The sequence below is a fragment of the Hoplias malabaricus genome, chromosome 7 (assembly GCF_029633855.1).
Source record: "Hoplias malabaricus isolate fHopMal1 chromosome 7, fHopMal1.hap1, whole genome shotgun sequence".
Classification (NCBI taxonomy): Eukaryota; Metazoa; Chordata; class Actinopteri; order Characiformes; family Erythrinidae; genus Hoplias; species Hoplias malabaricus.
This window is the reverse complement of record NC_089806.1, coordinates 33,971,398-33,986,827: the sequence shown is the minus strand read 5'-3', so window position 1 is coordinate 33,986,827 and position 15,430 is coordinate 33,971,398. Positions and strand designations below refer to the sequence as shown.

The window sequence follows — 15,430 nt, the reverse complement described above, 5'->3', positions numbered from 1 at the left end:
TTTGCGAATCTACTTGAGTTTGCTTAAAAGACTCTTGAGCCCCCCCTATAATTGCTGAGTTATATTAACTTTTACGGCACTGTTCTGAAATCAGGGGGAAGGGAAGTGAGAAAGAGTGGTGTCCTACCGTCTTTTACATAGTTACATAGTGCAGTTTCAGCAGTGCTGAGCCTGGAGTATTATTGGCCGTGGCTCTATTCTCCCTATTAGAGGTCAGTGAATCATCAAAACGATTTGGAAGCTGTTATTTTAATGTAAAAACACTACATAGTATTCCTCTAACTAAAATCACATGAGCAAGTGGTTTTAGTCTTTCAGACTGTTCATTCATAATAGATGCAGTATTAGCTTTTATCTTCTATTACTTGCTGCCTACTTGTTTGGACTATGTTTCTGACTGTCTGCCTGAGTGTGTATTGTGGAGTGCAAATCAGAATCAGATCTCACCTTGGCCATTGGAGTAGTAGATCCACTTCTCTTTTACATGTGCAGGGGAGCTGGGCTTCTTGTGAATGGCTTTCTCCATAATGCTGCTGGGGTCCTGTCTAGGACCCTTCTTTAGGACTCGGGAGCTACGTTTGATGCTACACACCACAATCACCACCAGCACCAACAGCAACAGAAGCACAATCATCCAGGGCAGGTGCTCGTTGATGTCAAAGTGCTTGTGCATGCTGGGCCGTGGAGAGCCTCTCCTGATGGGTCTGTAGGCCAGTCCCTGACCCTTGGCCTCAGACAGAGTTTCCATAGCCTGCTGCTTCGCAGGCTGGAGGTTCCCTAATGGGGGGAGTTTGAGGTGCCTCCTCAAAGGATCCTGGGTAGTAGCTCTCAGGATCCCTGCGTCTTCATAGCTGGCCTCTGAGTTGCTTGTGGGCGTGGCAATGTCTGCAATACACAGGGCCATTTGTAGACTGCTGGGAGCCTGTGTTGGGAAGTCCTTGATGGTTGCTGATTGCAAGGCTGAAGGAGCTTCTGTGGGGACTGTGGGAGACAACAGAGAGAGAGAGAGAGAGAGAGAGAAAGAGAGAGAGATGTAATGGGGATACTCTGGGCAAGAGAGAAAGAGAATTAAAAGCACTTCTAAAGATGTGCTTAACCCAGACAACAGAACAGAAGGGAGAATATCTAACACAGTAATCCAGGCACCAGCAAGCTGCCACGCAGTGTTAGAGGCAAAGTGGAGCTTTGCTAGACTGCCTCCAGTTGTGTGGCACAGCCAACATAATCTCACATGCCATGTACTGAGGTGATTGCTCCGCCAGCAGCTTCAGGGGACTTTCTTCCCTATAAACAGAAGTTAATCTTAACTTTGAGACTTTGTAACTATTTTATCAAGCTCTCAGTGAGATTAAATGCCTACAGCCTGAAACATGCATCATTCAATAGGAATGCTGGAATCACTAGGCCTGTCACAATAGCAATTTTAGTGATTGATATATTGTCTCAGATATAATTGCAATAAACAATATTTTTGTCATTTTACGAACATTTTATGCCACTGATATAAAATAATACAGTAGAATTACAATGTGATTACACTCCTGTAAAAAGCAATGAATGAGTAATTACGATTATATTTACACATTGAAATTAGAATATAAACAATGTTAAAATATACAAAATAAATAAACCATAGATAAGATAAAACCCCTGTTGTTAAACAAGTCCACACAATGGCTCCAGAAAAGAGAGAGAATAGAACAGAACAATCGCCTAATATGTTTGTTTACATAAAAATAAACAACCTATATATGTCAGTAAACGCAATGGGCAATTAGTTACTTGAAATTTTTATTGTGGGAACCTAGCCTTAACTTTAATGTAATGGCTTGGTCTCATTTCTATTGACTGCTCATTCATCATCAAAATGCTTACAATTCACAATGTGAAGGTATGTTTGTGTGATCAAATAGTGTAAAAAATAAAAACGACAGTGACGACAGTGACCATCACTGATATAACAAAACTAAGCATATTATTACAAATAATATAGAGATATTAAATTTTTGGCCGGTTTGGATTACTTTGGGTCCTAAGGACTGTAGGAAAAGCTGAAAATCCACATAAACATGTGCGTTCGTCCTTGTAGACAACTGATGAAACTGGCTAGAATCCAAACTGCAAGTCGCAAGATTTGCTACTACTGCTGATTTGAGCAGAAAGTGTGTCATAAAAATCACTGATTAACACTAGTCTCGTGTTGAATCTGTGCGGTATATACACCTGGGATCAATAAAATTGATGCATAAACAATAATATAGACCTCTCTCAGGTGTTTTTACTCAATGTTAGAAGAAAATGTGAAATTTGGAGAAGAACTACCGAGGAATTAGAGAAAGCTAAACCTAGCGATGAGTCAAACCTCAATTTACCAAAGCAAGCAGATGTCTCAGTGCTGTTCAACACAGGAATGAACTAAAGAAATTAAATCTCAAAACGTTTTCTACTGTGTGAAAAAGCCTCCACACCACCTACAACAGAAAAGCCCTCTATGTTAATAGGTTTTGATATTTAGAGACTTCTGTGGGGGGTTGTGTGGGAGATTACAATAGCAAAAGCTAACTAACACCACCTTGTCCTTAACATCACACAACAATGATACGGGATGTTCCCAGACAGAGCTGCAACTGGATCTGACCAGGTTACCCAGTTATTCATTCATTCATCTTTTGTAATCATTTCATCCTGATCAGGGATGCAGTGGGCAGCGTGAATGGCATGTAACTACATTAAGAAATGTTGTTACCCAAAAATTGCTTTTAAAAAAAGGGAAATGCTTTGTGTGATCCTATACTTACATTACAGGAATATTTGCGCTATAACACTAGCTAGACTGCTATCATGCTTGGTTTTCAAAAATATGCAGTTAAAGAACCCATTACTGCATGTAAAACACTCTCATTTCTTTAGGTGTTAGGAATTTGAAGTGAATTCAATGTGGGTGTAGTTCCTTTACAACCAAGCAGTATCTATATGCAGGTTCCAGTGAGGCAATACACTGCAATAGAATGTTTATTGCCAACCCGGTCTCACACCTACTCGTGATATAGTCACATATAGGGGAATGCAATTCGTAACATAGTCACATATTTTCGACATTTTATGCGACGATCATAAGTGAATGGGCAATTACCATAGAAACCGTCGTATCCGTGCCCCGTGGTATGCGCCAGTAACACGAAAACTCTTTCTCATTAAGGCTTCATTACCATCCATTAATACCATGGTCTTATTTTAATTTACGGAAAATATAACGTTACTTATTCATTATTTGCTAAAATATTGACGTAAATAATGACTAGAGAAATGTGTTTTCAGTATTAACCTTTTGAAAATTAGTCAAAATAACGTTAAGTGAAAGAAATGTTCTTGTTAGAGTTAAAGCTAAAGTAGGACACCAATAATAAGCATTGCTTAGGAGAAATAGTATAATAAAATACTTTATGCCTTTGTTGGAATAAGAACCTATGTTATGTAATTCGCATTTGGCTTTTTCTATGTTATGAGTAATGACGCCTGTAATGAAGGGTTTTCGTGTTACTGTCACATAGTGTTTCTATGGTAATTACCCATACACTTATGATCATGATATTGTCGCATACAACGTAGAAAATATGCGACTACGTCACGAATTGCAGTCCCCTATATAAGTGACTATATCACGAATATGTATGAGACCGGGTTGTTATTGCCACTGTCACACAATGTAGAAAATCACACTTTACAGCAAGTTAGCTTGCCTTCTCTGTTAGGAGAAGCCCAATTGCCCTCTTACGGGTGTGTTTCACTGATACATTAGCGACCGAAGAAGAGCAGTGGAAGATCACGTTAACATAAATGTACTACCTTCAAGAGAAGAATTTAGCTGGAATAATTCAAAATTACACCTCTTATACATGTCTGCTGAAAAAAGCCTGTTGTTATTCCCTGCTAACATGTTAGTTAGCAACCTAAAGGCTAGTTTAAATCAACCATTTAAAAAAGCTAAAACAATTTTTATTGGTTTGTTTTGTAAAGTGTTGTTTAGATAGTTAATTAGCTTTAATTTAAATTAGCCTAGCTGAGGGTAGGTGCTGTCCTACTCAAAGCTCTACCCCTCACTGGCCCAATGACCTTAAGAACATTTTCACATGTCCTTCAATCACCAGAGCTATGGGAAAGTACAGATCTGAGAACACAAAGATCTGGGAACCTGAAGATAAGAATATAGACATTCCTCATAAGCTTCGAGGTTCCAGTCAAACCTAAAGAAGCAAATCTCAGCCCAAACATGCTTTAGCTGATCAACCATATTTGAAACTAAAATTTCACTGCTCTGTAAAGGGATGTAATTTCATTTATGCTCTTATATTATGCTTATGTCAGTGGCATAAAATGGTCTTAGCATGACAATAATATGGTGGCACAGTGCTCCAGGGACCTGGAGGTTGTGGGTTCGAGTCCCACTCCGGGTGACTGTCTGTGATGTCCAAAAACACATGTTGGTAGGTGGATTGGTGACTCAAAGGTATCTATAGGTGTGTGTGTACGTTCTGCCCTGTGAAGGACTGGTGCCCCCTCCAGGGTGTATTCCTGCTTTGCGCTCAATGATTTCAGGTTGGAGCCTACCGCGACCCTGACCTGGATAAGTGATTACAGATAATGAATGAATGAATGAATGACAATAATACAGTTTATCTCAATTATTTCAGGGACAATAAATCAACTATAAAAACGGCTATTGTGATAGGCCTAGTGTAACTTAACACTGAGCAGATTAGGCATATTTATGTCAATATATCATTTATCATGTGTCATGTGTTTTGTTTTTCTAATATTTTCCCTCAAATTTGAATTAAGCATTTGACAATTTAGGATTTTAACACTGTCGGGGCATATTAGCATTTCATGCAAAGGTGGATCAAATATTCCAGTTTGACACTAGGACTCTTAGACACTAAGACACAGACACAATAGATTTTGCTGTGGTGCTGGTTCTTTTACACCCTTACCTCTCTGTGCTGAGTCAGTGGTGGAGTGTATGGAGAGGGTGGCTGAAGCTGGGCCTGTTGGCGCTGGTCCACACACACTGTCCTTCGTGTCGTTGCCCTTAAGTATCAGCAGCAGCCCTTGCGCCCGGCAGTCTGTGTGTGCCCGGCACCTCTGTGTGTTCGAGGCCACACTGGAGAAAGTGCCCTTTGGGCATTTGCGACAGCGCACGTCCTCTGTCTCAGTGCCCGGCTTCCGGACCCCCCAGCCGGGTGGGCATAAATAATATGAACGGCACTCACCCTCCTGCAAGAAAGTGCCAGCAGGACAGGTGCACGTCCGATCTGAGGTGGCTGTGCAGGGGGTCTTCTCAACTAAAGGTATCTGGCATGGTTTCTGGCAGCGGTGGCATTGCTGTACACCGTTCTCACCACGTGTGAAAGTTTCTTCTGGGCAGCGGCTACACTCTCGCACGCTGGTCTCTGTGCAGTGCGTCAATACGTAGGTGCCTGCCGGGCACTTGTCACACACCAACTGGCTGCCAGTGGCCAGGTCGATGTGACGGTACTGCCGGCCTGACAGGGGTCCCTCTGTTGCCAGGAGGCTGGAGTTTAAGGCCTGGATATCACCCACCAGAGCGTACAGCAACTGAAGGAAGAAGCCCACAGAACAAACTTAGAAGCATTGTCAATATAACAGTTCTGCTACAAAGAGAGATGCTGTTAAGAAAGACAAATGGCGCTTTTCCACTGCATGGTACCTACTTGACATGACTAGGCTCTAATCTGCTGTTTCGCTTTTCCATTATGTAAATCTTGCATCTAGTACATGCAACCGTTTCCTTTTTTTGGTCCCTACTCATTCATGGTTCCAAGCTAGCCAAGTAGGGACTACACATGACGTGTAAAAGCACTGATTGACCAGAGAAGCTCATCTAAATGATGAAATGCAGATATCCAGCACAAACTAGGCATTTGTAAAATCTCCAAACTTATAACAATTACGCTTGTCTTTGTCTCACTCAATGGCAGCTTAAAATTATGCTGTGTTTTTTGAAGCGGTTCAAACGCTCCTTGGATTTGTGGCTGGTGAAAACTGTGAGAGCCATACAGGGCAACAAGGAACGAAAAACTACAGAGTGTTCAGTCCCCAAACATGTGAATACATGATGCAATAATGATGGTCCCCATTAGAGACTGTGTTTTGCCACATCGTGGGCAATTTTTCATGTGGGATTGAGAACGGGAAATCAACTGGGTAGAGAGGAAAAACTGGCAATTTAGAGGAATGGTGCAACTATAATAACAGATAGAAGGCACTCCACCATTAGGCTGTACAGTCTAATAACATTTCAAATAATAGTTTAAACTTGCTTAAAGGCTAAGCACCACTTAATGGACCTCCATGAATATTTCACATTATTTTAGTTACTGACATATATAAGTATGAATTAAAATTAAAATAGCAGCTTAATTTGCTTTAAAACTGACAATTTTATTAAATTGACGGAAAAACCCGAGCTCGCTACGGAAATTCTTGAACGCAACCGTGACGTCACTGGTGGACAACAGCTGAACAACATCGCGGTAAAACACCGTTATGACTGACTTGGAATTTTCTAGTGCTGGTTCTTCAGATTCAGATGATATTTCTGAGTTTGATGAAGAAGATGAATTGAAGTGAGAGTGGGGTTGAGTGGGTATTATAACAACGAAATTAAACCATTTAGTAGCGTTAAATCCCTCACATTCAGTATCTTCCACTCCAGGACTCTCCACAGGTACAGCAGTCTCCATACTCTCTAAAGTAGAATCTACTGCTGTGCAAACTGTGTTGGGCTATGACTCTCTTGAAAAAGCCTGTAATGTAAGGAAATAGACCACGATATTACTTGGTCCTGATATTTTTATCAAACCACACACACAAAATCAGTTCATCCTACGTGTAAACAGTATCTAGCTAGCTAAATAACCAACATTATTCATGACAATAGCCTAGCAATAAGCTAAACTCAAATGTAGAGGTACCGTTATTCTTGTAAATGTGATCGAAGTCGAACTTGAATTCATCCGACACTATAAACCTCCGTAATGCAACTACGTAGCCAAGTATAATCTGAGCCACCGAGTTTAGCGAGTCAAGCTAACGTTAATTAACACCAACTAAAACAGGCGAAGTAAGTGCAATTGTTGGAAAAGCGCCAGTGAAATGAGCTACAGATAACGGAGTGAGCGGAGGGTCCTTTCCAAAGTGCCCGTTTAAAGTTGACAAATGTAGTCCATTTTCTGGATATTTTGGGATCTTTGGGCCATTTGTACACAGATGTCCCACTGTACATTGAATGATTGCAGCCAAAAACAACACACCTTTTCGTCATTTTGCATTAATTTAAGTACAACTTCTAGAGTTGTTGTCCACCATCTACGTCACAGGCAAGACGCCTATTAGAGTTTCCGAACACCGTGGGGGGGGGGGACCAGCGGTCTTTTAAACCTTATTCCTTGAATTAGTAAGAAATTACATGTTTTCTGACTATCAATAAACACAAGTTAGGAACTCAAATTACACTGTATTTATTTGTTTGAAACTTTCATATAGCTGGTGCTTAGCCTTTAATGCTAAATCAGTTGTACTTAGAGTTAGAATGAGAGGTTCTATTCAGCATCTTAATACACTCTGACTATACTTCTCTCAAGCATGAAAAACTTAAAAAACCCAAGAAATATCCAACATGCATATGACGTATGGTCTTCAAAATGACTTTTACTGACAGCAAGCCAATAAACACTCAGAAATGCACCCCCATTCTGAAGTGATTACAGATTTACTGCAGTCTTCAGTTGCCAAATACATTCATAACAGTTTTCTGCTTCCCTTACACAGCACTTACATCAGTCTCTTCCTTATGTTGACGGAACATAATGTTCTTTATGTTACTGCCTATATTTTATTCCCTCAGCTAAATGGGGCTTTGGCTGGAATAGGCGAAACACTTTCGACCATTTTTTTTTTTTTATGCTTCACCAAGTGATGTGACAGAAAGTGATGCAGTGCCCAAAGCTGCATCATCAATTTCTGCACTGAAATCTCTTCAAGAAAATCTTTGGCATTTTATAATGCACTTATGGAAACGTTTTGAAATATTTGTCTGACCCCAGTGAGACCTGACAAAGCAAGTAGTGTTCGGTCAGATTCAGGAGATTTCTCATGTATACAAGTATAAAATGTCATGTTTCTGTGTGCCACCTTTAAAAGGCTATGCTCTGCGTTTACCTCTGCTTCAGCCGTTTTCATAACTGTATTTTTCATCTTTGTTTGTATCACTTTAAAATCATTCTAAGCTAGGACCAATTCACTTGTTTACTGAAAAAAAAAAACCCACCGGACCACCAGTATCGTGTCAGGTTTGGGGCATGTGTCGCTGTTTGTGAGGTGATGTGCACCCCTTCAGGCCAAGGGTGTAAGCAAAGCTGATCTCAGCTGAAAATGAATAGCGATTTGGCATAGCCCAGCTTTCCCATCAGCCTTTGCTCTTCAAGAGAGCAGTGTCTGCACAGAGCAGCCTGCACAGAGAGAGGGTTTGAAGTGGGGCAGTGAAGGGGACAGTTTTGCTGATGATGGGACAATGCCAGCATGGTCACAGAGGCCCACTGCTAGAGAAATACTCATGCTACAATGGCACAGTGTTGTTTCATCTGGGAGAGTGGAGAGGATGGTTCTGTCCGGTGAGCGCTTAGAAAAATAACAGGCTAAGCAAGATATAGGAGGTTTAGATAAAGATCGTGGTGTTCCAAACTTAATCACATCACATCAAGTCATCACCCTCTATGTACACGATAGACATATAGACCTGTGATTGACCTGTGACCTGTGATTGTGTTGGGCTGTCACATTTACTTGATTACTGTGGTTTCCCCTACAGATGTAGAGTGTAGGCCATAATTCATTTTTACAGCACTGTCCTGAAATCAAGGAGGGGAGGGATGGGTGGGGTGGTTTCCAACACTCCTCCAAAAGTTTCATAGTGCAGTTTCTACAGTGCTGAGCCCAGATTAGCCACGACAGAGGCTCCATTCTCCCAACTGTAAGTGGAACACCACAGTGAATTTGAAGCTGTAATTTTAAGATAAAAATATGAACCTACCTTGTGTTCCTTTAAACTCAATCACTCTTCGAAATAAAAATAATGTTAAACCTGTTAAGATTTATGTTTATGGAATATTCAGTGAATTATGTGCCATTTCTAGGTGAGGTTTTACAATGATCTACATACTTTCATGCTTTACCACTGAATGGTACCTACTCTACTTGACTCGACCCTGCTCTACTCGATTTTTAGCATCTAGTACCTGGTTGGTTTTCAACTACCACAGCCACACCTCCGAAATGTAGCCGGTGATGTTGCAAAATCCTTTGGAAACCACAACAACAATGGCTATATTGTTGTTCACTCATTGTGTATCAAATGTTTTTGTTGTTGTCGTTGATAGGAACTGAACACGGCTTGAGTATCAGACAGATCAGTTGAGTTTTTTCGTTCCTTGCTGCACCATCCAGCTCTAGCTGGAGTGTTTCATCACCCATCAATCCAAGGAATCTTTCTACCTCTGTGATGTAAAAAACAACCAAACAATAAAAACAACCAAATGTGAACACTACTGTAGCTTGGCGATTTCACCACTGTTTAGTTTGTGCTGGATGTCTGCATTTTGTCTCTCTGGCAAATCTGCAAGGTTTACACATCACAGTTTAGTTCCTACTCAGTTTTGCTGACCTACCTGGCACTAAAAAGTACTCAGTTCCAGGTACGAAGTACCACACCTACCTAACAGAAAAGCAAAAAAGCGGTGAGTGAAGTAGAGTAGTGAAGGTACCATGCAGTGGAAAAGCACCAATATTTCCTGACCAGGACTTAGCACTCACAGAACATGAATGAATTTGTGATCCAGATCTAATCATCCAACATCAGTAACTGACCTAACTAATGCCCTCATGGCCGAATGCCATCCAATCCCCAGAAAATTGTTCAAATATCTTATCAAAAGCCTCACACAGAAGAGCAGAAGGAAGACAAATTATCAGCAGAAATGGCCATATATTGAGCTGCTATCTACTGCATTAATTGTGCCAAGCTGACTCTGGCAGAAAAGCTGCTGGAATGTGGCGATATAATTAGTCACATTTATTAATCAGGAGACAGTGGCCTGTTCCTGAACTAGCTGCTGATTAATTTCAAGTGGTCATGAATTAAACAAAATCTTCAGCCGGTCAGTCATCAGAACCTCTCTGCGTGTGCTGAGCATCAGCTGCTCCTAAAACTGAAACAGGTTCACAACTGCCTCAAATGACTCATCACTTTCTAGAGCTGAACAGTGGCTGAGGCCAGGCTGACCAAGAGATGGACACAACCTGAGGGACAGAGTGTGTGTGTGTGTGTGTATGTTATAGAGAGCCAGAGAGAGAGAGGGAAGTGTAACAGCTGTTTTTTTTTTCTGGGCCTATTATCGTGCTACTGCAGCACTGCATGACGGATTATGAAGAGCTACCACGACTCAGCAAATCTGCAGCCCCACCTACATTTATCTACAGCCAACTTGCAGATTATAATGTGTGCATCAAATAAGCTTGATTCCATTTTAGGTGATTATACACAGTTTGTCCCCATTTATTGCTGCAGTAGCAGCTTATTTTCTTCTAGTATAAACAGAGAGGATGTCTGGAATATTTCCGTGAGGATCTGATGGAATTCAGCCTTGAGGGATTTTTGGATTTTTATTGTAATTAGAAGCAGATCACAAATGTCTTTCCCTAAAAATGATTGCTTGGTTGTTTATTAATCTGGAAGACACGGTTTCACTACTCCACAAGCCCATAGTAGTTTTAGGCTCATGTGCAGCTGCTCCAGAGTGTATCATTTCATTTCAAACTTTTCTATGGAGATGATACAAGCTATTGATGACTTCAATAATTGAATATATTCATTCATTCATTCATTCCCTCTAACTGCCTCCTCCTGATCAGGGTCAAGGTGCGTCCAAAGCCTACCAGAAAACATTAGACACAAGACAGGAACACACCCTGTACAAGGTGTCCATTTTATATATTATTTGTTTATTTATGTATTTTTTTCCGTTCAAAATCTATTGTGTCTGTGTCTTAGTGTCTAAGAGTCCTAGTGTCAAAGTGGAATACTTGATCCACCTTTGCATGAAATGCTAATATGCCCCAACAGTGTTAAAATCCTAAATTGTCATTCATTCATTCGTTATCTGTAAGCGCTTATCCAGTTCAGGGTCACAGTGGGTCCAGAGCCAACCTGGAATCATTGGGCGCAAGGCAGGAATACACCCTGGAGGGGGCGCTAGTCCTTCACAGGGCAACACACACACACACATTCACATCTATAGACACTTTTGAGTCATCAATCCAGCTACCAACGTGTGTTTTTGGACTGTGGGAGGAAACCGGAGCACCCGGAGGAAACCCACACAGACACAGGGCCTCCTCACAGACAGTCACCTGGAGCAGGAATCGAACCCACAACCTCCAGGTCCCTGGAGCTGTGTGACTGTGACACTACCTGCTGCGCCACCATGCCGCCCTATTTATTTTGCCAAACCACTAGTTCTGGTAATGGACAAAACCGTGCATGGCATTCTGACGCAACTTTAGTTCATAAAGATTAGATTGAAGGGTATATAGTTAGAGCTGAATTCCTGCTGGTACATAAACATATAAGAAAATATTACTCCACAAAGACAAAATACAGCAATAGTCTAGTGATATTAAGGGAATGAATATTCTATTCTCAGGACCAAAAAAACCTATTGTAACATTTAATAACCCAAGAGTCACAGTCAGGGTTACAGTGTGAGCAGACAACTTCTCTGCCTACAGCCATTAATGTCCAAGTTTATCACCGAACAGACAAAAGGTCCTCAGCTTTCAAGGAACCTTCCTGGAAATGTCTAAACCTCAGGAAAACATGCCTGGGTCTGTCTCACTACACTGCTGGCTTTGTTAGGACACATAGTTATAGATGGAAGGAAATCAGACAGTAAATTTAAGTGGTATGATAAAGATTTATTTCTTCTTTGTGTGTAACGTATTAGAAATGAATAATATTGACTGAGAAATACACAGAAATTTCCCACAACTTGTAAAGGCCATATTGTATATTTGAAATCTTTGGTTCCCCAATATGTTAAATTAAGCTAAAAGCAGCATTGAAGCAGAAGTGTGTTCCCTCTGGAGGATGTGCACTTATTTTTATTCAAAGGTAAGTCATCTGAAATAAGCACCCAAGGCAAAATATAATGCCTAAAAATTATTTGTACAAGTACATTACTGTTTCATAACAGAACTGCATTAATTAAAAAAGTATATATAATTTAAAAGATAATACTAAATTCTGAAGCCTAATTGAAGTGTATGAAATCATTCATTGTCTGTGAGCATTTATCCAGTTCAGGGTCGCGGTGGGTCCGGAGCCCACCCGGAATCACCTGGCACAAGGCAGGAATACACCCTGGAGGGGGCACCAGTTCTTCACAGGGCAACACACACCCACACATTCACTCACAAACTCACATCTATAGACACTTTTGAGTCATCAATCCACCTACCAATGTGTTTTTGGACTATGGGAGGAAACCGGAGCACATGGAGGAAACCAATACGGACACAGGGAGAACACACCAAACTCCTCACAGACAGTCACCCGGAGCGGGAATCAAACCCACAACCTCCAGGTCCCCGGAGCTGTGTGACTGCGACACAACCTGTTGCACAACTGTGCTACCCATGAATAAAATCAATAGAACTTAAAAATCTAAAACTGAAATGGAACAGGGCACAATTCTCTTACTCCCTTAAAGGTACAGAGATGTAACTGGGCGTGTTAGTACGGTCACGGTGGGGCCACTGGTCGGTTGCGCTACCACTGATTCAGACCTCAGACGAACTCTGAAACTCAGAAACTTGAAACATGAGCCGATTTTGCTTTTCATGGTGAACTGATACTTTCACACCTAGGTTAATATCTCAGGTCTGGCAAGTTGATGGTTATATCTCCAGATGGCATGTATGGGTTTGGAGTTTCCCTTGCCAGTGGAGTCTCAAGTTTCTGAGTTTCAGAATTCATCAGTGTCCAGGGGGGGGTGGATATTGGTAGCTCAAGCAGAGATGTGGTCTCCCTGCCACAGAGAAAAAAAGAATTCAAGACTCCCCTGGCAAGGCCAACCTGATCCTTCAGGTCAGGATTTCCCCTCGCTAGAGGATTCCCTATAATGTTCCCTGAGGTCCCTGTGGATCTGGGGTAGCACATGGGGGCAATTGGTGCCCCCTTTACTTTTGGTGGGACACAGGTGGGCTGCCTATATGAGACATGGGTGTGTATTGGGGTGTTTTCATTTAGAGAGATATTGTATTAAAGTGGGCTGCCTGTATTACTCCTATGTTTAACACATACAAATCCCATACAACATTTTATTTGTGTATAAAACTTGCTGGTGACTAAATGAGCTGCCCATTTGTGCCCAGCATGGGTGTGTTAGCTGGGGCTGTTTACAATAAGAAAATATTTCAACTTCTCATTTCCTAAAATTATGCTGGCTTCACTTGCAGTGTCATTAGCAAGTCTAATAATCAGACATTACATATTTAAAACTATAACAAACTAAAGCAAGAGGCTGAACACGGCTGTATTTCCTCAGATGTGAACAAAAGACGTAGTGGTCTTTGTGAGCTTCCCCACAGAAAACAACAGCCAAGCCTCTGTCACACTAGAACAACAAGACTGCCCCCAAAGCTAAACGACGCTAACTTTTATATTTAGCCCGTGAACAGTCTTCAGTTTTAATATGAATTAACTCCCTGAGACTTAAAGTCCCTACAAATAAGGAAAATGGTGAAATTCGCACAATACCAGCAAGCACCCTCACACAAAAAGAGACACTGCGCCTTTAAATCCAACCAGAATATTCTCAGGACATAAGACTGAGGAGAAATATAAATAAAAATCACAAATATGACGTTAACTTACCGCTAGAGATAAACAGAATGCAGACATTTTGCTCTCCGGCTGTTTTAAAAAGCAGGGACTCGTCTCAGATGGCGAACTTCTCACACATTCCTCTGTCGCAGGTGGAGCATCTCTATGGAAAGAGAGAGCTTCAGGAGCCGCATCGTCCGCAGAAGAGACCTCCACACTAACACTCCTCCCAGCCCCTCTTTATAATGTGTGTGCGGCGCAGAGCCAGACTCTGGCTCTGGGGCTGAGGGCGCACGGTCGTAATTCCCATAACGATGACGGATGTGAGCACTGAGCCCTTGGCTCTTTTCTCGTCTCTCAGCCCTCTGTCTCATGCAGAACAGCCCCGCTGTTGGGCTGGACTTCGCAGATTCGCTTTGTGTTGAACCGGTTCCCACCGTATTAGTCGAACCGATTCACTGAATCATTTGACTGAATGAAGTAATTTGGAGAATTGTCTAAAGGCTTGTCCCATGTCTTAAAGCCCCCACTAGGGAAAATCAGGTTTTTAGATTGTAATATGTCAGTGTGGTCTTATGTATGTTGTGTATCACCTGAGTTAGGGACTAAGACAGTGCCATACTGCCTTTAATGTTCTTTAAAATGCCCTAATAGCAAACAAACCAATACAGTTGTATGCATGACGGGAATGGAAGAGTGTTTACCCACCGTCACATACACCAGACGGTGAATTGGCATACATCACACACACATACACAAATATACATTACAGCATAAACCCAAATTATGCACATAATCTCCATCTAACACTTATTAAACCCCTAAAACACACCCCAGTCCCTGGGGAGTCACTGCGCCCCTCCTAACCTCCAGGGGTCGCCACAATATGCTAGAAGACATTACACCATTACACAAGCAGTCATTGTGACGCTTCACTGACCTGTAATAGGGAGAAAGGAGCCTCTATCATTGCTGCTCTAGGCTCAGCACTTCAGAAACAGCACTATGTCACTTTTGGGGGATGGTAGGAAACCACTCTCCTCCTTCTCCCTCCCTCATTGATTTCAGTGCAGTGCTGAAAGGGGAGCCTCAGGAACAAAAAACAAAAACAAAACAATAATCTTACCTTGTGTTCCTTTAAAGCATTAGGGTGTTCTTTTAAAGCATTTTCCCCTTAGAAATAACTAGTTAATATGCAATCCTAATTAAGTGAGATTAGATACTATGGGTTTAATTAATGACCAGAGGCAAACTTTAACACAGATATCCTGGTAAAAATGAACAAGCAATGTGTACAGCAGCTGGGGAATTACAGGGTGAGCTTGAGTGCTGTTGATATATTTCTGGGCCACATCTGCTTCTGTCTTTTAGTAATACATCACGACTTAGTAGCCTAAAAATAAGAGCCTATCCATAGTTAAGGCATGAATGAACATTGATCATTATAACAACATCTGCTAGGACAGAGCC

At 41.5% G+C, this 15,430-nt stretch overlaps 1 protein-coding gene across 2 annotated transcripts in view; it reads right to left on the bottom strand.

Annotated features, from left to right (window-relative positions):
* The window catches only part of tnfrsf21 (tumor necrosis factor receptor superfamily, member 21), a 40,782-nt gene extending 26,475 nt beyond the window's left edge, over positions 1–14,307 (bottom strand). For both annotated transcript variants that reach the window (XM_066678011.1, XM_066678010.1), the window contains exons 1-3: positions 14,012–14,307; positions 4,992–5,616; positions 448–981 (exon numbers count right to left, since the gene is read on the bottom strand). In XM_066678011.1, the coding sequence (XP_066534108.1) occupies positions 448–981; positions 4,992–5,616; positions 14,012–14,038 (1,186 nt within the window). In that variant the 5' untranslated portion in view covers positions 14,039–14,307. The remainder of the gene's footprint in view (positions 1–447; positions 982–4,991; positions 5,617–14,011) is intronic.
* Positions 14,308–15,430: the final 1,123 nt, after the last annotated feature.